Source organism: Sarcophilus harrisii, chromosome 3 (assembly GCF_902635505.1).
Source record: "Sarcophilus harrisii chromosome 3, mSarHar1.11, whole genome shotgun sequence".
NCBI lineage: Eukaryota > Metazoa > Chordata > Mammalia > Dasyuromorphia > Dasyuridae > Sarcophilus > Sarcophilus harrisii.
Genome location: NC_045428.1, coordinates 540,717,181 through 540,743,229, shown reverse-complemented (window position 1 = coordinate 540,743,229; position 26,049 = coordinate 540,717,181). Strand labels below are relative to the sequence as shown.

The 26,049-nt window shown below is 54.8% G+C and overlaps 4 protein-coding genes and 1 long non-coding RNA gene across 11 annotated transcripts in view; 3 read left to right on the top strand and 2 right to left on the bottom strand.

Annotated features, from left to right (window-relative positions):
* The window catches only part of STK40 (serine/threonine kinase 40), a 57,022-nt gene extending 52,122 nt beyond the window's left edge, over positions 1-4,900 (top strand). For all 3 annotated transcript variants that reach the window (XM_012545893.3, XM_031962158.1, XM_031962159.1), the window contains exons 8-11: positions 5-149; positions 440-559; positions 1,245-1,329; positions 2,485-4,900. In XM_012545893.3, coding sequence (XP_012401347.1) covers positions 5-149; positions 440-559; positions 1,245-1,329; positions 2,485-2,703 — 569 coding nt within the window. In that variant the 3' untranslated portion in view covers positions 2,704-4,900. The remainder of the gene's footprint in view (positions 1-4; positions 150-439; positions 560-1,244; positions 1,330-2,484) is intronic.
* Positions 4,901-10,404: 5,504 nt separating this feature from the next.
* Positions 10,405-12,891, top strand: EVA1B (eva-1 homolog B). The gene is made up of 3 exons (XM_003765341.4): positions 10,405-10,827; positions 11,566-11,702; positions 11,901-12,891. Exons 2-3 carry the CDS (start codon positions 11,636-11,638, stop codon positions 12,308-12,310), a joined length of 477 nt encoding a protein of 158 aa, XP_003765389.1. The 5' UTR covers positions 10,405-10,827; positions 11,566-11,635; the 3' UTR covers positions 12,311-12,891.
* A 522-nt stretch (positions 12,892-13,413) lies between these two features.
* Positions 13,414-18,896, bottom strand: SH3D21 (SH3 domain containing 21). Of its 3 annotated transcripts, none has more exons than XM_031962155.1 (17): positions 18,837-18,896; positions 18,438-18,595; positions 18,292-18,352; positions 17,748-17,866; positions 17,553-17,643; positions 17,246-17,304; positions 17,088-17,130; positions 16,843-16,937; positions 16,654-16,740; positions 16,500-16,545; positions 16,157-16,216; positions 15,928-16,033; positions 15,684-15,793; positions 14,991-15,112; positions 14,211-14,680; positions 13,910-13,973; positions 13,414-13,734 (listed from the first exon to the last, which is right to left on the bottom strand). In XM_031962155.1, the coding sequence occupies exons 1-17, from the start codon at positions 18,838-18,840 to the stop codon at positions 13,693-13,695; spliced, it is 1,737 nt and encodes a 578-aa protein (XP_031818015.1). In that variant the 5' UTR covers positions 18,841-18,896; the 3' UTR covers positions 13,414-13,692. The 3 variants fall into 3 exon arrangements, with proteins under 3 accessions (XP_031818015.1, XP_031818017.1, XP_031818016.1); XM_031962157.1 differs by having other exon boundaries at positions 13,910-13,969; XM_031962156.1 differs by having other exon boundaries at positions 14,991-15,088.
* Positions 18,897-19,003: 107 nt separating this feature from the next.
* Positions 19,004-24,727, top strand: LOC116422777. The gene is made up of 3 exons (XR_004233304.1): positions 19,004-19,568; positions 23,457-23,546; positions 24,461-24,727. It is a non-coding gene; the product is annotated as an uncharacterized LOC116422777 (long non-coding RNA).
* Positions 20,029-26,049, bottom strand: part of THRAP3 (thyroid hormone receptor associated protein 3) — an 82,053-nt gene continuing 76,032 nt past the window's right edge. For all 3 annotated transcript variants that reach the window (XM_031962142.1, XM_031962141.1, XM_031962143.1), the window contains 3 exons: positions 24,728-24,923; positions 23,830-23,970; positions 20,029-21,548 (listed from right to left, as the gene is read on the bottom strand). In XM_031962142.1, coding sequence (XP_031818002.1) covers positions 21,327-21,548; positions 23,830-23,970; positions 24,728-24,923 — 559 coding nt within the window. In that variant the 3' untranslated portion in view covers positions 20,029-21,326. The remainder of the gene's footprint in view (positions 21,549-23,829; positions 23,971-24,727; positions 24,924-26,049) is intronic.

Below are 26,049 nucleotides of genomic sequence, written 5' to 3'. Positions count from 1 at the left end.
CCAGGCCGTCCGTACCGAGGGAAGCCCAGCGACATGTGGGCCCTAGGGGTCGTGCTCTTCACCATGCTGTACGGGCAGTTCCCCTTCTACGACAGCATCCCTCAGGAGCTCTTCCGGAAAATCAAAGCTGCCGAGTACACGATCCCAGAGTGAGTCATGGCGTGGGACCCCGGGGGTTCATAGTGAAGGCGAGGACTGGGTGCCTGGAGAGAGGGCAGGATGGAGAGACCCCAGAGCAGAAGCTTGCAGAGAAGTGACAGCCACAGTTTGTGGGAGACTTTTTGAGCCAGAGATAAGGTCTCTGCCTCCCTCCTGACGGTGCTCACCCTTCTTTCTTTCTGCTCTCGGGCTCCCCACGCAGCCCATCACCATGGTGTTGTCCCAGGTGCTGAGTCCCCAGTCCAACGCTCCCCTTTGCTTTCCTCTCTCTCTGGGGCAGGGATGGCCGGGTTTCTGAGAATACTGTGTGTCTCATCCGAAAGCTGCTAGTACTCGACCCCCAGCAGCGCCTGGCGGCTCCGGAAGTACTTGAGTCTCTGAGTGCCATCATTGCCTCTTGGTGAGTAGATCAAAGACATACCGGGCAATCCTGGGCCTTAGGACCCCAGAGCAGGCTGCTAAGAGGGGTGGGGGCAGTAGTGGGACCTCCCAGGTGGACCCTGCTCAGTACAGAGGCACCTTTTCTCACTTCAGTTTTCATGACTAGTGCCCAGCAGCCATGTGCATTCAGATGTAAATGAAACTTTAGGGGATCTGTGATATAAAGGACTCTATTGTCTCCGGGAGAAGAAACATTCTTCCATGGTACAGAATCTGAGCCAAAATGAGGTGCTTTGGACTGTGACCCTGCTCTGCACAGACCCTATCTGGGGTTCACATTGAAGGAAGGACCACCAAAATAGGAGGGTCTGTGGAAGGGGGCAGGGCCCAGTGTTAATCATGAAGAAAAAAGAACAGGGGAGGCCTGATGGCCCTTTCAGACTCTGAAGGTCATTATCTGTAAGGAAGACTCGTGTTTTGCTGAGTTTTTCAGCACGCAGGTTGGTGGCGAGCTCCCCATCCCCAGGGGTACGCAGTCACACCCTCAGGGAGCTCCTGAGACGGTCTTCAGACAGACTTGGAGTTAAATGACTGCAGGGAAATGGTTGTGGCTAATGAAGGGCACAGGACTGAGAAGCTTAGAGATGGGGGGACATCTATTCTTTCCCCCGTCGGCACTGACATGGCGGCCTCTTCCCCTACAGGCAGTCAGTGTCTTCACTCAGCGGGCCTTTGCAGGTGGTTCCAGATATTGATGACCAGATGAACAGCTCAGACAGCTCCCAGGAGGTGAGGGGCCGGTGGGGAGGGGACGGGGGAGCCTTCAGGTTTGCCTCTGGGGAGGAGGGGGCACCTGCCTGGGCAGCAACCTTTCCTGGAGGTTCCCTGGACAAAGGGCCTGGTGGGGGCCTTTGGAGGTGGAGGACATGGGGCTGACACCAGTCAGTTAACATGTCCTGTCATGGGCTCATTCGCCTCTTCTGTTAGTGTGTTGGATACGGTTTCTAAGGGTCCCCTAACTCCAGGATTTCTGTGACTGGGGGGCTGCCATACTCTCACACGCTCACAGCTTCCTGCCCTCAGCAGCTGCTAATTGCGGCTCCCTTCCCCTTCTGCCTGGCTTATCCCTGCCCGCCCTTGTCTTGTCTCTGACTCATGGGGCTTCCACTCCCCTTTCCTGCTTTTCATTCTTTGAATGATTCATTCTGTCCCTTCCTCTCCCGTGTTTGCTGTCACACGGGGAAAGCTCTGCTGCCAACACGTTTGGTTTGTTTTGGAGATGTACTGAAAGGGCTTCTGGACAGTCTAGTTCAGGGCAGATGGGACGGTGGGCGTTCTGTTTGGAGGTGAGCCCCCCGCGGCTCTGCTAAGTCAGAGCAGCTAGATCCAGCCCCCCCTCCTCATGCCCCCCACTCCCAGCCGAGCCGTGCCGTGGCCTGAGCCGTTGGGGGCCTTCCCATCAGCCTCTCCCCTTCTGTGCTCCACACGGCCCGTGGGTGCCTGAGGCAGGACCAACCGCTTCCTCCAGCATCCTGTCAGCCATCACCAGGCAGAGAGAAGGCTTCCCCCAGGGGGGATGCATGTCCAATGGTGCTGGGCCCACACCGGGCCCTCCTTAGGCCACTGAGAAAGGCCCACGCTGCCCCGAATTAGCCATGACCTCGTGTACTGGGAGGGCAAGATCGGGGCCAGGCCTGGGGCTGCCCTTCCTGAACCAAGGGATGAGGATAAGGGAGATGGGGGGTCCGGCTCTGCCCCTAACTCGTCTCAGGGCCCGTGGGGGCCGTTCCCATCCCTTTTCTGAGATAAGTCGTGTGGCTGTAGAGACCTCCAGAGTTCCTGCCAACTCTGACTAGCACGGGGGGCTCCAGAGCCTGGGATGGCGGAGGACGGGGCCGCCCCAGCTAGGAGCAGTTTGACGAGGGGCCCTTGTTCCCCATACAGGCCAAGGTGACAGAGGAGTGTTCCCAGTACGAGTTTGAGAACTACATGCGGCAGCAGCTGCTCCTGGCTGAGGAGAAGAGCACCCTACACGAGGCCAGGAGCTTCCTGCAGAAGCGACAGTTTGGGAGCGTGCCCCCTGTCCGGCGGCTGGGCCGGGACGCCCAGCCCATGAATCCCCTGGACGCAGCCATCCTCGCGCAGCGCTACCTCCGGAAATAGCGAGGGGCGCCGGTCCGGCCGTGGTGCCCATTCTCCAGCAACAGCAATAGCTACCCCTGCCCCCGGCTCCCCGGGGCCCAGCGGGCGACCCCGGCTCCCCTGGGGCACCTCTGGCCGCCACCTGGAGGGAGGCCACTTTCTCCAGAGCAACACACTGTTAGTGTCTGGAATGATCGATCGGCTGTTTGTTTTTTAATCTGAAAAGCCTAGACAACTAATCTGCTTTTAATCATGACTTTAATCTACCTCTGTCTTTTTAACCAACCATACTGTTTCTGGAACGAGTGCCCTGGAGAGAGCCCTGGGTCCTCTGGCCGGGTGGGCCGGGCAGCGGCTTGGAGGAGCTGCTCCAGGGGGGTTGAATAAGCTGAGTGGTGGGAGTTGGAGCAACTGTTTCTTAAAGCCTGTCTCCCCCTCTTTCCAAGTCCCTGCTCCACCGTTCCCCAGCCTCCTCGAACTCTCCTCACCTTGACTTCCATAAGCTTCAAGAAACTTGCCCCATCTTATCCTGGTTCCCAAATATTTATTATTATTTTTTTACAGAAAGGAGCTAGTTTGTCTCCCCCTTCTTTGTGTCTGGGCTTGGGCTCTGTGCCCAGCCCCACCAGTCACTGGGGGCACGGCCAGTTTTCCAAGCTAACCCCAGCAGACACCGAGACCTGCCGCAGGTGAAGGGGCTGGTGCAGAGAAGCCCCTGCCCCTCTTGGCTAGTGAGATCCTCTTTTTTTAAAAAGGTCTTTGACACTATTTGTGTTCCTTTTTCCGTAGCTTATCTGAGGTGCCGTACACTTGCATCACTTCTGATTTTCACATCTTCACACTCATTGTGGTACACAGAGATCTAATATATGACTTACAATGTGAAAGACGTTCCTCAGAACAGCCAGTCTGAGATTTGGGCCGGGCACTGAGATGGGGGGCACCCGGTGTCTCTGCTCTGTTTCTCCTCAGTGGCTAGCATCTGTGGCCCGTGGGTGCCCCTGGGATCTCCTGGGCAAGAGGAGGCCCCGACCCCCCCCAGCTTAGAACAGACACATCCTTCCTTTTGAGCCTCGTTGTTGTGAACTGGATGACTGTCTCGCCAGATGGAGCCCTCTGTCCCCCGTCCCCCAAGGCTTCCTCGGAGCTCTGCCCAGGGAGCCCTCTGGGCCAGGCTCTCCTGCCCTTTTGCCTATTCCCCGTTCTCCCTTCCAGGAAGGAGAGAGGCTCTAGCGCTGACAGATCCCTAGCCGGATCATGATGTCCCCAGTCCTGCAGTTGTAGCACCGAGGGCCCCTTGGAGCCACACACACCCCCCAAGACGGTGCAGGAGGAGGGAAGATGGAGACTGCCCTCTGTTCTCCCCATCCTGGTTCCCCTATGCTGACTCACTGTGAGTGACCTTGGGCAAGTTACAAACCTCTGTGCCTCAGTTTCCCCATCTGGAAAAAATGGGGCCAACTCTTGCCAGCAAGTTAGCAAGGTCCGGGAGGGCCCCGCCGGCCGAGCCCGCTCTGCGGAGCCCTGTTAGCTTGGCTCCTTGTTTGGGGAGAGCTTCGTGTTCCGTGTGACCCCAAGCACTTCCCCCTCCGCAGGGGGCCGCAGTCCCCTCTCCCAGGCTGCAGGGGAGAGCCGGCGCAGACCCAGCCCAGCGCTGGGAAAGGAGGCACAGGGGGAGCAGTCCCGCTTTTTATATTTATTTTTAAGGAAATAAAAAAGCTCCAAAGGGAGCAGAATCACAATCCATGAGTCCAGTGTCAAGTGGTGGCTGGTGCGGCGCCCTCCTTCCCCTGCTGGAGCAGGGCCGGGCCCACAGAAGCACGGGGCCCTCCCTGCAGCCGCCTCCCCCCACCCGCTCCCCCCCACTTCCCTTCTGAGGAAAGTTGTTTCTCGCTGACTGGGGGTCTTTTCCCTCCTTTTCAAAGCAATATTTTCTGGGGGCTGCCAGGGCATCATACGGAGCCTTCCGCGCGGGGTTTGTGGCCCGACGATGATCCCGGGTCTGTAGGGCAGCGGAGGAGGGGAGCCGGGGCCTGGGGGCGGACCCTGGGGGCCTGGGCCGGGCTTCAGCGGGAGCGAGACTCGCCTCGCGAAGAGAAGGCCGCGTGTAAAGAAACAATAAAATGTAAAAGTCACAAAAAAATTTGTATAAAGACCTATTTTTGTACTACATCAGAACTATTCCTGCATGTCTGCAATAAAGTTTCCTAACGTAGAACCCGCCGCCGTGTGTGTCGCTTCTTGCCGCCCTCCGCACGCCCGGGCCCGGGAGTCTGCGTCCCTTCCGGCCACGGGCACCAGAGGGCAGCCGAGGCCCCGCCCGCACCGGCTCCCGGGGGCCCCGGAGACCTTGCTCCCCAAGTGCTGGCCCCGAAGCCGGCCCGGGCTCCGAGCGGGGATCGTTGCCCTGGAGATGTGAATTCCGTCGGGGGAGGAAGGGGGCCGCACAGCCTCGCCCGCCCCGGGTCTGCGTTTTCCCGGAGCCTCAGCCAGGCGGGGGCGGCAGCTGGAAGAAGCGTTTCCCAGCGAGGAAGGAGGCCTGGGAGCCCAGCGAGGAAGGAGGGCGGGCAAACGGGGGAGCCGGGCGCTTCCAGGCCAGGCCCAGCGGCCCCTGCCAGCCAGCTCCGGCCCCTGAGCGGTTGCAGGCCCTGCCGGCCCGGCCAGTCCCCCTCGCCTCCGTCTGGTACAGCCCGGCGCGCCTCCATTCTACACCCGACCCTAAGAGGCTTCGGGGGTCCCTGCTCCCCGCCCGGCCCCCACAGCGCCCCCCGCGGCGCGCGGCCCAGAGCCGGATGGACCGGGCCGCAGTCAGATCTGCTGCTGCTGGAGCGGGGCCGTCCGTCTCCGTCCCGCCCGCCGGCCGCCGGAGCTTGCCTCGGGGGCGCGGGTCCTGCCCAGTGCCTGAGCTCTGGGCCCCCTGGTCCTGGCAAGCGCCCTCGCCCTGGGCCACCTCGCCGTCCCCGCCTCTGACGCCCAAGGCCCCTCCCAGATGTGCGGCTCCCCGGGGACTGGCAACCAACGTTCAGAGAGACTTCTTAGACTCGTGCCCACTTGCATGCAAATAGGCTCATCTTAGGGGATGATCTGTCACCTTTTCCCCTAAGGAGCCTCAATTCCTTAAAGGAAAGACGCCTTCCCGAGCACCCCCCACCAAATGGTCATTCCCCAAGTTTGGAGGCCCATTCTCAGCCTCTTATTATGTCTGATATCTTTATACTGGGGGGGGGGGGGCAAAGAGCTAACATTATTTTACTTATTCTTTTTTCCACTTAAAAGTATTTTTCCCCCAATTGCATGTGAAGCTAGCTTTCAACATTCACTTTTATGAGATTTTTATTTCCCCTCTCTCTCCCATTCCCAAGACAGCAACCATCTGATAGAGGTTAGACAGATACCCCCTCACACTGTTAGAATGGTTTAATATGCTGGAAAAGGAAAATGCCGAATGTTGGAGAAGATTTGGGGGAAGCTGGAACACCGACGCATTGCCGGTGGAGTTGTGAAGGGGTCCCACCACTCTGGAGAGTCATTTGGAACTGTGCCCAAAGGCATGCCCTCTGATACGGCATCACCACTATTAGGGTCTCAAAGGGATCATAAAAAATGGAAAGGACCCGTGTGTACAAAAACACTGATAGCAGCTCTTTGTCGGGGTGAAGAATTGGAAATTGTGGGGATGCTCCTTACTTGTGAACAGCTGGCCAAGTTGTGGTACATGAATGCAATGGGATAGTATTGGTCTGTGAGAAATGATGAGCAAGCCGACTTCAGAAAAGCCTGGATGAGCTGAGGCAAGTAAATTGAGTAGAACCAGGAGAAGATTGTACACAATAACGGCAAGATCGTGTGATGATCGGCTAGGATAGACTTAGCTCTCCGGGGCAATACAATCCAAGACAATTCCAAAAGACTTGGGGGTGGAAGATGCCATCCATATTCAGAGAAAGAAGTAGGGGAAAAAATTAAAAAGGAAAAAACAAAATATGAAAAAACTAGGGAGACTGCAAATGGAAACAGATTATTTTCACTTGTTTGTTGTTTAGTGTTTTCTTTTCCATACTTATCTTTCATTCCTATTCTTTCACAACATAACTAATGTGGGAATGTTTAACATTTTTTTAAATTAAAGCTTTTTATTTTTCAAAACATATGCATGGATAATTCTGCAACATCAGCCCTTGCAAAACCTTGTTCCAGTTTCCCCCACCTTTTCCCACCTCCCTCCCCTAGATAGCAAGTAGTCCAATATATATTAAACAAGGTAGAACTGTATAACATGATGTCTTGTTTGGGATGCCACAATATAGCCTCTTTTCTTCACAGATACATCTTCTCCAGCCTTATTTCTCTTGGTGTCAAATGAGATTTAGATTCAGTAACTTAACCTCAAATATCCTTTCTGACTCTGAGTCTGTAATTTTAATTAATTTTACATCAGTTTGTGCTTCTCTATGTTTTTAAACTTCACTGTTGTTTTTTTTCCCCTGAGGCAATTGGGGTTAAGTGATTTGCCCAAGATCACACTGGTAAGGAAGTATTAAGTGTCTGAGACCAGATTTGAACTCCGGACCTCCTAACTTCAGGGCAGGTGCTCACCTTTACTGTTAATTATGTCATAAGACATCACTTTCATCCTCTACAATTTAACTATTTCCCAACTGCTTTGTTCCCATGTTTCTGCTGTCCCAAAACAAACAAAAGAAAACCTGCTACTCGGAATATCTGTGGTGTCCCGGGGACCTTTCTGTCTCTGACTTCTTTGATATACATGTCAGAACACTAGGTCTCCGCAGCCGTTCCCAACACCTGTCACCAGGGGATCCGGCATATATGATCATTATTGGTCCACTTTCCGGGAAGGAGCTAGGGAAGCAGTGGGGGGCCTTGTTCTTCTTGCTTGATACACCCTCCCCCAAATGTGTGTGCAAAAGTGTGTGTGTATCTGTGCACATATAATAAATCCTTCTTTGGAGCTGCTCAAACCTTGCTTTTTTATAGATCTCAGGTGCCATCCAGCCACAGAATTCAGGGCTAAAAGCCTTTGTTAATGGCCAGCTTCCTCCCTTACTTGCAAGCAAGCATACAGATTGCTTGTGTGGGGCCGTGGTCATTGTTTGCAGAGTCTATTGCTATTTGCAAAGTCAATCTCTGCAAATATTGAGCCCCACACTGTTTGCAGAGCCCGTAGTTTCTTGGTGAATCTGTTACAAAATCTAATCCAGTGTATAGAATCTGACTGCAGAGCATGAGAGTAAGGGGCTATGGGTCCTCAAACTTTTTAAATAGGGGGCCAGTTCACTGTCCCTCGGACTGTTGTAGGGCCGGATTATAGTAAAAACAAAACCTTTGTTTTGTGGGCCTTTAAATAAAGAAACTTCATTGCCCTGGATGAGGGGGATAAACATCCTCAGCTGCCACATCCGGGCCGTAGTTTGAGGACCCCCTGGAGCGGTCAATCACATCATGGAATCCCTCTCTGCTTAACAGGGGTTATCTGAGGACCTGTGGATGTTTGAGGAGCCTCCTGTATGCACACAGTGCCCTTCCCCTTCCTCTCTCCTGTTCCGTCCACCTAGAGGGGTCCCAGCGAGCCATAGCTCCATTTGGGGGTTAAGGTTATCATCACAGTGATGTTTATACCTGCCTCCATCACCGGTGGGGCCCCCCCCCAGTACTTGGGTCCTCTGTAACCCATTCTCTGCCCCGGCACTCTCCCTCTTTAGCTGCCTTGGTCTCACTGGATACCCCATAAAGTCTGGGAGACCGTAATTGGAACCCACTTGAAGATGTGGGACAGTAGGATAGGGATGACGAGAGAGGGTCATTACACAAGAAGGGAGCTCACTGTACAGATGGGGAAACTGAAGCCCGCAGAGAGAAAGTGATGGACCCTTGCCTTGAACATACAAAAAGAAACCCAGCCTCGGGTCCCTCTCCAAGGACACGGCTCTCTGATAAAGCCCTCATGTGTAGACCTCGCTGACTTCCTGTCTTCCCAGATACTATGTAACTTTGCACATTGTGAAGTGAGTGATTCCCCCTGGAGCGGATGGAGCACCAAAGTGGGAGACAAGTCTCAGTAACTCACCGGCTGTGAGACTCTGGGCCAGTGACATATCCTGTCTGCCTCAGTTTCCTCAACTGTAAAATGGGGAATAATAGCTCCTAGGGTCGTCATGAGGATCAAATGAGGTAAAAATTTAAAGAGTGCTTAGCACAATGCTGGGTGAGTAGATATTTAACGAGCGCTTATGTTCCTTTCCCCAAATGGTAACTGTTTGAATCAGAGAGGGATTTTTCTGGTGGGAATTTAGAAACAAGTAGGGGGAGGCGAGGGAATGGTGGAGGGATAGTGTTAAGCTGCTGAAGAAGATAGTTTCCCATTGACTAAAATGGACTGGGGGGGGAGGATCCCATGGTGAAAGGGTTTTTTGGTGCTTTTATTCAGCCTTTAATTTGAAGAGGATCACAGACCTTCAGCTGTTAATCTCATTAGGTTCATGGGAATATAAGGGATCTTAGAAGTAACCCAGCCCGAAGTCCTTCCCCCTCCCATTTTACAAATAGACAACTGAAGTCCCATGAGAGGGGCGATTGGGGCACAGAGTAACCGAAGTTCTGTACAGAGATGGGGGGGGGGGTTAAAAATGGACTGAGTCAAACCAGCTCTCCCTCAATCCCCATCCTTCTCTACCCTTCCTGGTTGGATCTTCCTCACTGCCTCTAAGAGATTTGTAAAACTACTCAACTGAGCTCGGCCAGGGAAGTCTTCCCCAGCCCCCACCCAAGCCCATCTCTGAGTGGGGCCTCCAGCCCCTTCCCTTCTTCCCCACTCAGAGCGGAGCTGGGGGCCTGGAGGGAGCCTGCTGGGAGCCTCGGCTATGTCAACAATTTCCTCCATTCCATTCCCCTTCCCCCCCTTCCCTCAGTCCCATTCCCTCCAATCCAACCCCCCCCCCCCCCATGTTCCAGACACGGCCATGGGCTCGGGGCTCTACTTGAACTCCTCATGATTCCCGTGCAAACGTCCCCCAAACCTGCCAGCACATCCGTGCAGCCGTGCGCACAAACAAGCTCACACACATTTGCACACTCATCCGTGCACACACAGACACAGCCTGCAGCTTTGCAGCAGCCTCAGGAATGGAATCCAGCAATCATTAACCCCAGACTGGCCCGGGCTCAGCCAGGCAGACCCATTCCCGGGCCCCCCCCCCTGAGCAGGCCTCCTTCTGGGCCCCTGACCCTCCCTCCCCCTGCCCTCTCCTACCTCCCCACCAGATGAGGAGGGGACAAAGGGGAGGGAGAACTCCCTCTGCCCGTGTATCGTGGCTTCCGAGCTCCCTTGGGCCTGGCGTTGAGTCCCATCTCCCCAGTAAGTTGTCCGATGGGAGCCGGGGCCTGAGGTTGTGGGAAAGGTTGGTTGGGCTCGGGGACGCCGGGGCGGGGGCGATGGCTTGGGAACTAGTTCTGGGGAGGGGCGCCACTGGGACACGGGAGAGCCCCCTCCAGGGGATGGGGGCTTCACAAGTGGGGCTTGGAGCGCTAAAGCTTAAGATAAAGGCGGGGTCTGGGAAGACGGGGGCCTCCCTAAGAGAGGAGGGGAGCGGAAGATTTGCTAATTAGAAGGCAGATTGGGGCTCTGCGGCCGGGGGAGGGACCCGCGGGAGTTCTGAGCCGAGGGGAGCTCGATGGGGCGAGGAGCGCGTATGCGGGAGCTTTCGAAGGTCTGGGTGCGAACGGAAGCCGCAAGCCCCCGAGGACGGGTGCTAGAGTTGGGACTGGCCAAAGCGCAGCAGACACTCCCCTTCCCGCTTCCCCCCTCCCTCCGTCCCTCTCGGGGCCGCCTGGGTTCTCCAAAAGCCCGTTTCCTGTGCCGGGGGTGGGGGTGGGAGGCGGGGCGGGGGCGCTCTCCCCTCCCACCCCCCTTCCTTCCCTCCCTACCCCTCCTGGGCCCTCCTCCTTCCTCGGAGGAAACTTTCCGTCCGCTCCGTTGGCGGCCGGGCCGTGGCTCCGGGCCCCCCAGGATTGCCTAACCCACCGCCGGACGGGGCGGACAGAACTTCCTCCGTCCCTTTCCCGCCATGGAGGCGCTGGGCTAGTCGGGGGGCGCTCCCCGTAACTGAAGCTGCTGAGCCGCGCCGGGTGAGTGGGGGGGCGTGGGGCCCGGAATCCTGGGCCCCCGCCGCGGCCTGAAAGGGCAGGGTCTGCGGGGTGGGCCGGCTGCCCCGCGGGGAGGGGGTGGGGCACGATCCCCAACCCAGAAGGGTTCCGGCAGGGCGCTCCCTAGACTTTTTTTTTAAATATCTCTCCGAAAAATCATAGCCCTCCGGCCCCAGCTGGCCCCGCGCCTTCTGGCACCCCAGTTTCCCAAGAAGATGCCCTCAGACCGGTCTCCAAGCTTTAAGTTACTCCTCCTTTAAATTAGCTCCAGCCCTCCGAGCATCCCATCCCCCAAATGGCCCGGGCTTCACAGTCCCTCCCGGCAGCTTTTGCCCCATCCCCCACCTCCAGGCTCCGGCCTGCAGAAGTGACCGAGGAGATGTGGAGGCTCCGGGTCCCCCCCCCCCCCCACGTACAAACCCCCAAGGGAGACAAGGACGAGAACTGAGGCCCGGCCCTCTGGGGGAGCGGGACCGAGCCATCCGCGGATCTGGCTTTCTCTGCCTCCTAGGGAGTGGCTTCCACTGGGGGCGGAGGAGGTGATGGAGAGGGAGGGGAAGGGGCCAGAGCCGAAGGCCTTGCTTAGCCTCCAAAAGGAGGGGGTGGGCAAAAAGTGCAGATTGTTTCCTAGGCGGGGGGAAAGGGTTCCCGGAGGGATTGAGAACCGGGCCTGCAGATTCCCCGCCAGTTCGAGAATAATGCAAGCTTCTCGACCCTTAGTCTTTTGCAGACGTTTTCTGGGACCTTCCACCCTCTACCCCCCCCCCCCCCCCCCCCCCCCCCAAGCAACATGGAGGCCCGGAAACGAGACATGGAACTGATCAGTAATATCCTGGCAGCCTACGCCTACGTCCGAGGTGAGTGCTGGGTATGAGGAGGGCTGCTTAGCTGCCCCGGACCGCAGAGCCCCTGAGGGAGCCCGCTGGGGCCCTCTCATGGTGAAGCTAGAATGCCCCGGGAGCCCCCGCCCTGAAGCCACCGGCTGCCAGGCCCGTGGGACGGACCCAGGCCCATTACAGGCCCCGGTCTGATCCTGCCGCCCCTCATTTTCCCAGATCATCCTGAGAGTTTCGGCCTCTACTTTGTCCTGGGCATATGCTTTGGGCTCTTGCTGACCCTGTGCCTGCTGGTCATCCGGATCTCCTGCCGGCCCCAGCCCAGGCCTTCTGGCAAAGGTCCCCAAAAAATCTCCAGAGGAGAGCTCCCCGACGGGGACGAGGATGAAGACGAGGATGACACCGACACCATGACCCGGCTGGGGCCCGAGGACGCGGGATCCGGCCCAGAACTGACCCCCGAGATGGACAGCCCCCTCAGCGTCAACGTCTTCACCTCTGCCGAAGAGCTGGAAAGGGCCCAGCGCCTGGAAGAGCGAGAGCGGATCCTGCGGGAAATCTGGCGCACGGGGCAGCCCGACCTGCTGGGCACCGGCACCGGCACCGTGGGCAGGGTCCATTACTACTGATGGGCCGACTTGCACGTGAGCCGCCTTTCTCTCAGCAGCGGGGGAGGACTCCTCCGCTCCCCTAATAGCCTGGACGATTCTCTGACACGGTGCTAAGGCTGGGCTCCCTCTTGGGGAGCGAGCCCCTCATTTCCTTAACGGACCCCAAGGAGTAGGACGGGAGCAAGAGGAGTCTCTCCTGGGAGTTTCAAGCGACCCGGGAAAGCTGCCTCGTCAGCGCCATCCCTTTGCTCGCCATGCGCGGCCCCCTTCGGAGTAGAGGAAACTTTGGGGCCGGTCTTCAGGCGCAGGGGGAGCACGCTGGGGTCGGCTCCTAAACGGTTTTCCCTCCTCTTGTTGGGGAGAACAGGGGGCTCCCCCGAGGAGGGGCCCCGGACGGGAGGCCAGGGAGCCCGGACTAGGGGATGCGCCCGGCAGCGCCGCGGCCCGGCCTCCCTCCCACCGCAGAGCCGCGGGGCCGCGTCCCTCGGAAAAATGTGTTGTTTCTGCTCGGCCACGCCCCCGTTTCCGCCGCCCGCCCCGGCTCCGGGAGGACGCCGACCTTGGGCTTGGCCAACATTAGCTGGATGTCTGTAGCGTGACCGCCTGCGTGTAACCGTGTCTTCTTTGGGTTTGTGGGATTGTGTCCAAGGCCCGACTTCCCGCGGGGTCTGCGGTCCCTCCCCAAGGGGAGAGCGCGGCGGCTTCCGAAGCGGCCGGGGCTGTCTGGGGGGCGCGTCTCGCGGTGGGGGAGGGGCGCCCTGGGGTGCCTGCGGTTCCCCGTCGGTGGGGGGGGGGGGGGGGGGGGCTCGGGGGGGGGGGGGGGGGGGGGGGGGACGTATCCCCGACTTTCCTGGCCCTCCAGATGTGCTCCCGCCGGGCCGGGCTTCGGAGTCCGGGCTCGGGAGAGGGCCGAGGCAGGCCCGGACCCCACCCACCGCTTCGGCCCCTCGGAGGGGGCCGAGCCAGGCCCGGCCCGTCTCCCCAGCCCCGCCACGTCCGGACGGATAAAAATAGCCCCGCGGCCCCGGCGTTAATGGGAGCCACATGTTGGCCAGATGTGCCCGTGGGCGGAGCGGAGGGCCCCGCCCCCTCCTCAGCGAGCCCCGCCCCTCAGGCGCAAATACAAATACAATTTTATTTCTCTGTTTCTGACAGCTGGGGGAGGGGGAGACCGGGACGGGTTTAGGGAGGGTGTTGAGCGCGGGGCCCAGAGCTCCGGGGGTCTCCCGCGAGGAGTCTGGGGGGGGGGGCAGCTACAGCCCCCTTCCCCCACCCGCAGAGCCCCAGAGGGTGGTGACGGTGGTGCCGGAGGCCCCCCTCCGTGGGGGGGAGGGGCTCTCGGAGCGGGGAGGCGGCGGCCTGTGTCCGAGGGGCAGGAAGAGCCCCCTCCGGGCGGGACCCTAGACCACGTTAGCCTTGGGTTTCAAATTCTCGAACTTAGCCTGGGGTAGGAAAGAGAGAGAGAGAGGAAGGCCCCGTCCCCAACACTTCTCCCGCCTCCCCCTCTGCTCAGGAACCTGGAGACCCGACCGGCATAAGCAGCGGCAGCCCCAGGTTTCCGGGGCGCTCCTTACAAGCCTCCCCCCCCAGTCCCGGGATCCCCCTCCGCCCCGCTACCTGCAGCTCCAGTCTCTTCTCCCGCTCCGTTTTCAGCGCCTTCAGAATTTCGGACAAGTCCTTTCTGGGGACAACAGGGGAGCTCAGCCCCGGCCTTCCCAGCCCCGATCCCCCGGCTCTCCCGGGGTCCGGGCCCGCAGCTGCTACATCTCCTCCCTCCCCCAACAGATGGGCAAACTGAGGCCCAGAGATGTGGAGGCGGGGAGGGCCCCCCCAAGGAGGGTGGGGGGTATCTTCCGCCTCGTTGCGCAGGCCCCCCCCTCCCCGGCACCCCCCCTCCGCCCGTCTCCCCGACACTCACTGCAGCTGCGACACGAGGCACGACATGGTCCCCCTCAGAGAAGAGACCTCGGCCTGCATCTGATCCATGCGCTCCGTCAGGCCCATCAGGGTGTTGGCGGCTGCTCTCTCCGGCTCGGCTGGAAGCCTGCGCCCAGAACCGGCAGCGCCCGAGGGGGGGTGCTCCGGGGCCGCCGCCTGGGTGGGGGGCGGCTTTTCGGGAGAGGGTTTGGCCGAAGGGGGCCGCTTGTCCACAGGGGAGGGGCTGACCTTGGCCCCCGAGTCTTGGTCGGCGGAGGGGGTCCCCCCTAGGCTCTTCTCGGAGGGGGGGAAGGAGTTGTCCTGATGAGCAGGCTTTTCACACTGCTTCTTCTCCCGGGAAGGGGCCTTCTCTTGGAACGATTTATCCCGGAAAACGGCTTTCTCCGAGGCGGTTTGTTTGGTCTTGGGGTGCTGGCTCTTTGTCAAACCGGACTTGTCTTCCTCGTGTCCCTAGGAGGAGGAGGGTTAAAAGGGAAAGGGAAAGCCCTGGTCCTGGCCGGAAAAACAGGCAAGTCAGGGGCTGGGCACAAAGCGAAGATGTGCTGGGGAGGGGGAGGAAAACTCCCTCCTGGAAAAAGTAGCTAAGTCTTCTTATCTCCCTAGAACTTTCCTGCCACCACCACCTTCTACCCACCTGGTGGGCCAGATGTCCACCAGTCACACCCCCTTAAGGACCCCCAGGCAATCTCCAGCCCAGCCCTGTCCTCTCTTCAGGATGGTGGTAGTAGTTGGGGCAAAATAGGGGCCTGGGGATCCTCACAGGAGTGGGGGTCTGGCTGAAGTTGGAGGGATTTCGACCCTGAGGCTTCCACCGAGTCTTGGAGTCATCATTGCTTCTGTCATTGCTTTTGCCTGGCACTGGAGAAGTCAGAGAGATGGTCACTGTGCAGGGAGACAGACAGGAAGATTCCCAGGGGACCTAGAGAAGCTTCCACTACTCCATTACTCCAGTGCTCTCTAATAGGGCCTCTCGGCCCGTCCAACAATAGCTAACATTTACAGCAAACATAGGGTTTGTTGCATAGGAGGTAGGAAGGTCCTCCCACCCTTATAGGTGAGGAAAGAAGAGTTAACTGATTAGTTAACTAAAGAGGGAGGCAAGGGTAGGATTTATGGGAGCAGGGAATTAGAGGGGGCTTCAGGGAACCATCTAGTCCAAAAGAAACCCCCCTCCGTTTTACAAAAGATGAGAGATGAGGTAGACTAAGGAGCAATCTGGCAGTTGGGTTCTACGCCATCTCTTCCATACTCCCTCATTTTCTCCGCATGGTATTCCATGTGTCCCACATCCTCCCATTGGCCCACGTCTACCCTCCTTTTCCCCATCTCCCATCCCTTTCATTTTACTTTTCCACTGACCCACAGTGTCTACCGTTTGTTTTCTTTTCTCTGGTTTGAGGACTCAAACCAAACCAAACTCACTCACAAAAACTTGGGACCTCCTTGGGCTCACCTGAAATTCCTCTACCTCCTTCCGATCCTCCTTTGCTACCACCATCTTCTCTTCCTCCTTGTTCTCGAGAGGTCTTCGACTTGTCCCCACTTGGTCCTGCTGCCGGCGGCCTAGGATACACTCAGGTCCCTGAGACTTTGAAGTTTTCCCTCTTTCAATCCCACCTCTAGTCCCCTTGAATCTTGGGGAGGAGGTGAGGAGGGCCAGCTCCTAGTGCAATCTCCTCAAGCCCTTGGGATACTACCTGGGTGTGGAGGGCCGAGGCTTGGAGGGCCTGTTAGAGGCTGAAGACATCTTTTTGATGGGGGGTAGGGTGATTTTAGACTCCATCTTCTTAGGCTCCTTAGTAGCTGGGAAGAGTGGTGAGAGGCCACTAGTTTAGCCATCCTTCCCTCCTCCCCCATCCCTATTTGTCCTTTGCCAGAAATATGTGACCATATGATCCCTTGCTCTAATGTCCATTTCCCCTTTACCTCTTGTTTCCTTGGATGTCCGATTCCTCCCATTGCAGACATGGTTTTCTCGCCCAAACACTGATGGGAAGATGTGTAGGAGTCACCTTGAAGACCCCAGGCCATGCTCCCTCCCACCCCTACAGCCTGGCTTGCATAGGGAAACGGGAGAAATGGGGGTACACACACAGCAGCCAAGTGCTCTGCAAGGGGACCCTTCTCTTGTCAGGGAGGAGAGGGTATGTCTTTGGGAGGGGCAACTCTTATTCACGGGACATTTTTGGAGCTGCCTGCCTGCTGGAGCCCAGAGTAACAAGAGGAGAATGGATGGATGAGCACTTCTCCCCTTCAGGGAAGTCACTACCTGATTCCTGGGGACTCAGCCGATGATGGACTGGGAGCTTCTTAATCTAAGAAAAAAATGTGTGTTGGGGGGCTAGGATTAGCGACCCTGTTATATCTTCCCACTGAGAGAGTGAGGAAGGATATGTATGATTAAGAAAAGACTCCACACTTACCTGGGGCAGCAAGAGGACAAAATTGTCTGGGAAAAATCCTCGTTTGCCTTCATATTCCCCCTCCCACCAGCCAGGGTTCTCGGTGTTCTAGGAGAAGATTGGGTAAATGGTGCAGGTCTTCCATGTTCAGGTATCCCCACCCGAGGCTCAATCTATTCCAGCAGTTCATTAACTCCAACCCCTCCTCACCTTTGTTAACACTTTGACCACAGTACCCTTCTGCAGGGCCAGCTCATCGGGTGCCTCAGGCTCATAGTCAAACAGAACTCGACAGCTTTCAGATGCTGGGTGGGTGGGTGGTGGGTGAGGATGTCAATCATGGGTCTGGGAGCCCCCTTCTCTGGGGCCCCTCCCTCCCACCGAGGGTTGAGGCTGACAGGAGGAGAGGATGGGCAAGGAGTTTGTGTGTTGGGGATCCCATGGGGATTACTCACCTGTTATGGGGTATTCGGGAGTGTCTTCCTGGGTCCCGGTCAGCTGGGAGGTAGGGGAGGGGCAGGGATGGAGGGATGGAGTCTCCTCTTTCCCAGATCCTCCAGAGAGCCAGAAGCTCAACCCTCTCTCCCCCCCAATATTCTCATTCCCCCATTACCTTCAGAGAACTCTGGACCACTCCAGTGGCCCTGGGGATGACATCAGGGATGATGGCACCTGGGAAAAATCATAAAAGAACTAAAGGGATATGAAACCATTGGGGGACCCCAAGATAAAGGCTGAGAGCTTCTGGAATTGGGGGGCAGAGAGGTGAAAGATTCAGGAAAATTGCCAAAGAGGAAATAGGATCTGGGGACTGGGGAGCGGGAAGGTCAGTGAGCTGAAATTCAAGATCCACAAATGGGAAGGGAGTCCAGGGTCACTAAAGGAGTTGAGCATCTCACACCGGGGTCTTCGACTCTCACCATAGGGCCTGTAGTCCAGCTCTTGCACAAAGTTGGAGGGAAAGGCCCCCAGTTGCCCATTCTTCTTCCCCAGCCACCAACCGTCTTCAATCTGGAGAAACAGGGGAGAAATGGCCCAAGGGGAGAGACTGAAGCGTATCAGCATTTGCGCCAGCACAGGGGTCTGAAACCTCCGCCCGGGGGCTTCCTCCTCACCTCCTGAAGCACCTGGACTATCTCCCCAGCTTGGAGCTTTAGCTCGTCGGGCTGTTCTGGGCTGTAGCTGAAGTTCACTTTACACCATCGCTGGGTAGTTGGAGGGCCCCCGGGCTGACCTGGGAGGTGGGTGGCAGAGCTCTGGGTCAGAGGTAAGGGACCCATCCCCGGGGCCCTCTCCCTCCCATGCCCCTGCCCTGGCCCCCAGGGCCCTTACAATAGTAGGGGGGGTCCATGGCCGGGGGGAGGGCTGGGGGGGGGCCGGAGACGCCCCCTCCCCCTTTCTCTATCCCTCCCCCAGGCGCCGAGCCAGCGCTCGGCCCCTCCCACCCCCGACCCCCAAGCGAGTCCCCATTGGTTAGAAAGCCAAGGCCCTATTGTGTTCGAGTGCCCAATGACGACCCGGGGGAAGCTTGGGGGCGGAGTGAGGGAAGCCCCCAGGGTGGCTCCGCCCCGCCCCCACCCCCTTGGGACTAAGGTGGGTGACGGACAGGAGCCCGGTCTCCGCCCTTCCGCGTCAGGGCCGGTCCCACCTGAATCCCACCTCGGCGCGCAGAGCGGGGCCTCCGGGGGCTTCCGTCGCCCCGCAAACTCTCGGGGATCTCCTGGGGCAGAGGCAAGGGCCAGGAATGAGCGGGGCGCGGGGAGCCGTCGGGGCTGCCCCTTGGCTCCGCGCGGCCTCCCTCTCACCTGGACGAAGAGCTGGGGGAAGAGCCCGCGGCGCTCCCCCAGCTCCCCCAGGAGCCAGCCGTCCTCGGGCCCCTGGCGCACTCCCCGGAGCACGTCTCCCGCGGCGAGGCTCAGCTCGTCCTCCCGCCGAGCCCGGTAGTCCTCCAGCACCAGCACCTCTACGCGCGGGGAAGGGAGGAATGAGCGGAGCCAGGCCCCCGCCCCGGGAGCCAGGCCCCGAGGAGGCTTAAGCCGCTCCTCCGCCGGGGACAGAGCTCCTTTCCTAGACGGGAGAGCCCAGCTCCGAGCGAAAGCCGGTCCTCAGCGGCGTGCCTCACTCGCGCCCCGGCCCGCCCGTTCCGGGGAGTCGGACTTCGCAAAGCGCGCCCCAAACCGACCCCCCAGACGTCCCGCACGTACCCATGGCGTCTGGGGACTGCAGGGATGGGCTGGCTCGGCTCCGCCAGCCAGGGAAAGGGGGAAGCCAGTCCTGGGTTAAAGGGCTGGGCGGAGCCGCCCGCAGGTAAGCGGGAGGGGAGGGGTCGGAGGTGGGAACGGGCTGGGGAGACGGGAAAGGCCGGACCGCGCGCCTCTGAGGCAGGCAGCTGGGGGGGGAGGAGGGGGAGAAAGAGCGAGGACCCTGCCCAGAAACTTCTGCCCCCCCCCATCCCCTTGGGAGAGCGAGGGCCCCTCCCCTCCAGCGTCCCGATGGCCGACTTTAGGGGTGCGGCCGGCCCCCCACCCCCGCGGGCCGGCGCAGCCTAAGGGCGTGGGAAAGTAGTGGGCGGAAACAGGGGCTGCGACACTTTTCCTTCTTCCCAGACCGCAGGGTCAGTGAGTTGTGCCCGGCCCCGGGTACAGCCCGATAGGGCAGGGTCGGGGTTCTATGGTCGGCCTGACTTCCCCCCAGCTCTCCGCAACAGGAGACCGGAAGCAAGGTGAAGAATGTGCTGGCAGAGACCGACTTGGGCTGTGGGCAGAACAGGTGGGAGGACCCCAAGGGCAGTCTCAAGTCTTCTCGGGAAGGTTCGTTTTAAAGAATCCCTTGGGGGAAGCTTCCAGGGATTTGCTCCAAGTGCCGGTTCCTCTTTGGACTTAAGCCTTTGACATAAATACCACGTTCACGCGTCCCGTCAGCGAATGCGTCCAAAGGTGCGCGTTATTGATTCCTATCACTGTCCGGGAGGGGTCAGGAAGGGGAGGGGGCGGGTGACTGGAGATCCAGGAACAGAGCCAAGGGAAGGGGGTTGCAGATTAGGGAAATGCAGGGCCCCGATAGTCGTTAGTCATTTAATGCCCCCACCAAGTCCCCCTTTCTTAGGCTAGAGGTACATCTAGCCTCGCATCAGTCCAAGCTCCTGGGCGTTTATGGCCTCGGCTTCTTGGCTCCGCCTCTCCTATCTTTGTCCCCCCCCATCTGGTGAGATCCAGCTCAGGGCCTGAGGGATGGGGGGGAGTGAGTCACCTTGTGAGAGCAGCTCACCCCGCAGCTCCTTCTTTCCAGGCAGATCCCCAAGATGGCATAGGGCAAGCACACCTGGAGTCTCGAGGTGGGGAGGGTTCCCCACCCCTCCAAATGGTTCCCTCCCTCCAAGAACAAGGCTCACTTAGATCTAGTGCTTATTTTCTTTATTTGCTGGAGGAGTTGAAACAAACTTTAAATTTTTTTCCTAAACATGAATCATTCAAGTAAAACCAACTGAACTATAGAAATTTAGCAAAGTGAGGGAACAAAAGTAGCACAACCATTTGAAGGTGGAGAGGGCAAAGGTACAGAAGGGGAGGGGAGCAATCTTTCTTTTTTTATTTTTATTTTATTTTTTTTTTTTTACAACATATATATGAACTCCTTATGATTCACCTGCTTGTAAGCAAGCATAGGGACTCATTCCAGATAATAGTTTTCTCCAAACATCTTTTGAGAAAATTTAAATTTAAAACATAAGATATAAAAAAAAAAAGTAACCACAAAACCCCCCCACAAACCACACAACCACAACTGCCTTCCTTCATTAATCACAGGAGTTTTCATTTTATAAAAAGATTAATAAAAAATATTGAAAAAATTATTCTCATTTTATAATTTTTTAAGCTAGAATTCAGAAGTTTCTTAGAAAACACATCAGAAACTGCCCTCCAGTTAACATCCCAGTTGCTGAGAGGATAAGCACAACTCGGAAATATCTTAGGGGCCTAATCCCACAAGGGATGGAAGCCCCCTGGAAATGAGAAAGGTTAGAGGGTGTGGATGTGTGTGTGTTTTGGGGGGGGAGGCCAACATCCTGTCACAAAGCTCTGCAGGGAAGGCTTATGCAAAAACAAGGTAGTTTGAAAGGACCTAAACTCACTACATACAAAAGCTGCTCTAAAAATTAGATTTTTCAATGCTGCTTGGTCCCAAATTGAAGTCGACATGCCAATGTTTTGTTCTTGAGAATCATTTTCCTAAATTGAACCTGGAGAGCTAGTGTTACTAAATATGCATAAAGTAGAGATCTAAAAATAAAAAAATTGTATGGGTGGGCAAGGAAGAGGAAGAGGAGATCAAAATTAACCAAATTAGTCCTCATCTCTCAGCTTATTGGAAAAAAGAAAAATAAAATTAAATAAAAAATAAGACTTGGTTCAAAATGGGACAGAGACCAAAATTCAATTAAGTTTTCCTAGCCTATGTCCCACCCCACTTCCATACAAACAAGCAACAAACACCCCAAAGCCCTATTTCTTGTTAAGGATGGAGAAGCAGGCCCTCTCAGCTGGCCTGCTCAGACAGCTCGAGTGGCTAGGCAGGGGTTGGGGGTGGGGTAGGGGACCTTTGGGGGTCTATTTTAGAGGATCCTCTCTTCTGCTCTTCAGTCATTCTGGAACATCTCCTCTCTCCCTTGGGGGTGGGTACCCTCCAGGGGCTCTTTACTCAGTGGCTGCCTGTAAATTGTCCTTCTCTTCTCGGTTCTCCGTCCCACTCTCATCATCTTCAATCTCACCTTCTTCTCCGCTAAACTTGTCATGAGCCCACTTGGGGCTGGTACTGGATTTCCGGAACATGAACCTGCCCCTACCCCGAGGAAAGGTGCCCCGGCCTCGGCCTCGGCTCACCCACTTTTCGCTGCCTTCACCCTCTCGGTCATCATGCTGAGGAGACAGTATAATTCAGTCAGTTAATAAAGTATTAAGACCCAAATCACTGCTTATGTGCCCACCAAAGGCTGGGCCCAATTTAAAGACAAATGCTCCATTCTCCATGCAATATTCCCTCTGCCCCCTCCTCCCCCTAAGCATCAAGCAACGACTATCACATATCTCACTGAGTTGACAGTTGTTGGGGGTGGGGATGTGGCTACCCAAAGCCCTTCTGGAAATCAGACCAATTATTTCTACTGTCAAGAAGCCTAAACTTGGAAAATGCCACTTCCTTCCCAACCTTCTCTTAAATCCAAATTTCTAGGATTCTAGTGAAATACCAGGGAAAAAACAACTGGTTCAATTAAATAAACCAACGCAGAGGTAATGGAGCTAGTAGTTAGGCCGAGGCTTTGAGAGGGAGACGAGGGAAACTACATCAATCTTGGTGTTATACAGGACTAAAGGTTCACCTATGCAAACCCAAGCATAAGGAGAAAAACCAGTCTTCATGATGGCCCTGGGGGAGATAGGAGTAGCAGAATTATCACCCCCTCTTTGAAAAATTTAGGCTAAAGAGCAAACTGACTTGCCCCAGGTCACCCACCACAAGCACTGGTCAAGATTCCAGTTTCTATTAACACTACAGAGTACCCTCCCCCATTTTCTCCATTCCCTGTAGCTCCACCAAAGCTTAAGCACGTTCTAATTTTAACTTGGGGTTCTCAACCCTCTTGGAAGACATAGGGATGAAAATAGGCTTTATTACTTCCCAAAGATGGTCCTCCTAAGAGATACAAATGATTGCTAGCATCACAATCCCTAAACAAACTATCAACACAAAATGTTCTCTAAAGGGTGGGATTGTAGACTATATGCAGAGCAACATTAAGACTCCATAAATGTGAGACTCTATTTTACTCTACATGGTTAGTCTTGAAAGAAGGGGAGAGGAAATGGAGCAGCTGTGATTCCTTTCTTTTAGCTAGTACTGAGTCACACAAACCAAGTTTACTGGGATTTGTTCAGACTTTCCTCAGTGGACATCCTTGAAATGGGCTGAAAGCAACATCTTCCTAGGCCTACATTTCCCCCTCATAGCCATCCCTAAGATATGGTTGGCTTTAAGAAAGTGCAAGTAATATTAACCATTTACATATACTGCTAATCACTAGTGTCTAAGGATCAAATGAGATAACTGGAAAACACTCAGCACAGTGCCTGGCACATAGTAAACATTACATATATGTTATCTAAATCATCATGCAGCACAAAAATAAATCACGTAAGTTGTTAAACATAAACTAAATTAACATTGTTGTATCTGATTTCAAATTTTTTTGGATGATCCTTTGGCCTTTACAACAGATTATCAAGCTCCTATCTTAAAAAAAAGATAATGGGCATCTAGGTGGTTCAGTGGATAGAGCACCAGCCCTGAAGTCAGGAGGACCTGAGTTCAAATTTGTGCTCAGACACTTAACACTCCCTAGCTGTGTGACCCTGAGCAAGTCACTTAACCCCAATTGCCTCAGCAAAAAAAAAAAGGAAAAGAAAATAAAATTCCTTTAATAAAAGTTTATGCTGAAGAGGGAGGATCTTCAAGAAGTTCTCTCACAGGCCACCTAATCCTGACAAGACAGACTGAATAGCTTTCACTTGATTGAAAGGCAGAAAGGGCCTTCAGAACATTCAGGAGTCCCCTAACATATGCCTTGGTACCAAGCTCTTAAGGGATCTGCTCTGGGGCTCTCCCTGTCTATCAACTAACTATGAAGCTCCTAGGATTTCCTCCTCCTAAATACCCTCAAATGGCTAGAATGTTGAGCTACCATTCCTTTTTTGTTTTTAACTAGTGTACCTTGGTTTACATAATCTTGCTTTCAAAAGAAAAAAAAAACCTCTTATTTTTCTCCACAGCTCAATTTGGGGAAAATTAATCCATTCGTGATTTTAGAATCATTGCTTAATCTGTTTTATAGACCACATTTGCTTAAAGAAGGACACCAGGTGAGCATATACTTAGTTCAGATCTCCTGTTTATCCAATTCATTAAGGATAATAAATTTTAAATGAGAAGGGGCTCTAGAGGTTGGAAATGTTGTCTGTAATATTTCAGGATGCCGTCAGACATCTTGAGTCCAAGAGCTGGGAGAGAAAGGGCAGATCACCAAGCAGCTGAACTTCTCACTGGCTGATTAACTAGCTCAACATTTCTGACTGCTTATCTTAAGCCCCTGGTATTGACTATGGTCTAGATCAGACTCCTTTCCCCCTATTTCCAGAAACATACCAGATAATATTTTTTGCTTTTAGGTGTATATTCTGGGTCCCACTCCTCCTCTCGAGTCCTCTTCTGGAAATCATTGTTGCCACTGCTGTTATTGCCAGCATAGTTGCCTCTGCCCCAGCCTCTCCCTCTAGCTCGAAATTGCTGCAACATCAAACAGGGAAGAGCAGTTGTCATACTTAGATTGTGTTAGGAGATCTCAAACTCTGACAGAAAACACCACCAACACATGCCCTCTGAGCTCTTGTTGGTAAACTGCTTTTTATCCAATCATGTGGCCTGGATATTCAGGAACTTTAGGCAGATAATTCAGCTGGAATATGTGCATAGCATGAATAAAAGCATTCTGCTGGGTGACCAATGAGAGAGAACAAGGTCAGAAACCAGAAAATACAAAAGAATCAATCCAAAGAAGTAATTATGTTTGAAAAAGCAACTGTAAAAATAGATAGCTGAGGGGAAAAGTGACTGGGCCAGAGGGAACCATGCAGAGAATGAGGAGTCTAGGCTGTCTTTAGACTTCATAAAAACCTATTTGTTCCTGAACCCAGAGATACACACTGCTGATGCAAAATGAGAATGTCAGAGCTGGAAGGGACTGATCTCTATTTGAATTCTTCCCCATCTCCTATAGCATCCCAACAAAGAACGGAAAGAGCAAATCTAGAATTATTAGTACAAGATGAAGAAGGGAAAGAGATATAAAGAAAGCCTGCTATCCTGACCCATGGGGCCAGAAGAGTGAGCACATGAAGACATATTGAGCGCTCCTGTTGAACCCCCTAGCAAGACTCTCCTGGGACAGAGATGGACTTTTAAGAAAAGGAGAGAAGCAATCTTGGAAGCCTGCCTGCAAGTCATACGGTAGGAAGGGAATAGGTTAGGGTATGGGGTGACTCACAAAGGTCCCTCGAGCTCTGCCTCCTCTCTCACTTGGACCCACAAAATCTTTGGTCCCCAGCCGGGATTTGTCAAAGCCTGTGGTGCTCTCTTCCCGCTCCTCTGTCTCTTCAGTGTACTCCTCTGCTTTGTAAGAATGGGATGACTGGGAGGAGGAGGATGACGACCGAGACCGATCCCGTGTTCGACGATGCTTCCTGTGTCAAGAGAGAAGCCAGCGTGGCCCATGAGCCCCTTAAAAGAACCCTGGGCTTGATCAAGCACCAGCACCTTGTGTCTCACAGGTGAGAACACACACAAGATACTTCAGGAACATGGCTGCTGAAATGGGTGTGAATATATTTAAATTAGAGGGGATAAAAGACAAACCCAAATGCACCCATCTAGGATGTGTTTTCCAAAATTCACTTTCCATACAGAGCAAGTAATAGGTGGTATCATTCAGTGGAACAGGATGAGACTCCAGAGAGTTAGAGAGCTGTTCTATGAGTGATTTTTTTTTTTTTTGGAAAGGGCCATTCCCCCTGGAACCCAGAGAAGATCACAGAGTAGAGAGTAGAGCTTTAACAATTTGCCTTTAAAGATGATGTATGTAACTGAAAGAAGGAGGGAGGAGTGTGACAATACTATGTCTCTGTAACCTGCTGACCTGATTCAGAAGGAGGCACAGAAGTTAGCCTCCTGAAGCAACACTGGGGCACATCATTTCTTTGATCCCAACTGCCCTGCACTGGGGCAAGTCATAAAAGCCTCAAGGTTCCAACTCAAAAACAGAAGAATTTCTTCTACTTGTTACCATGTACTGTGCTTATGCTTCAGGAACATTATTCTGAATCTAGGAACTAGTAATGCTTCTTACTCCCAACAGTGTTTCCATTTAGGATTTTTGATTGGTATGAATTGTTCTATTTGGTGGATCCAAATCATAATTAGAGACTGTCAGAGCTAAAAAGGTCCTTAAAGATCATAGATCTAATGTCACTTGATCATCAAGGCCATAATCGTAGCTGGTGGTAAAAGCAGGATTAAACCTGAAGTTTCTAAGGGAAAAGAGTTTACAAAGTTAGGGGCTAGTCAGGCTGTCCCCAAGAAATGGTATAGAAACTAAATTAGATAGTCATTTTTGTGGGATTAATCAACTTTTATGTTCATTCTGAACTGCTGGGAGCCATTTACATGGTTAGGGATAACACAAATTTTATTCACCAAGAGTCAGAAAGCTTCTCAGAGGGCATTTGTTCTCATTTGTAACTGAATTTCCTCTGCCACAGGCCAGACAAGTAGTCATCTAGTCTTTGCTTAGAGACCTTTAGTGAGAGAGAA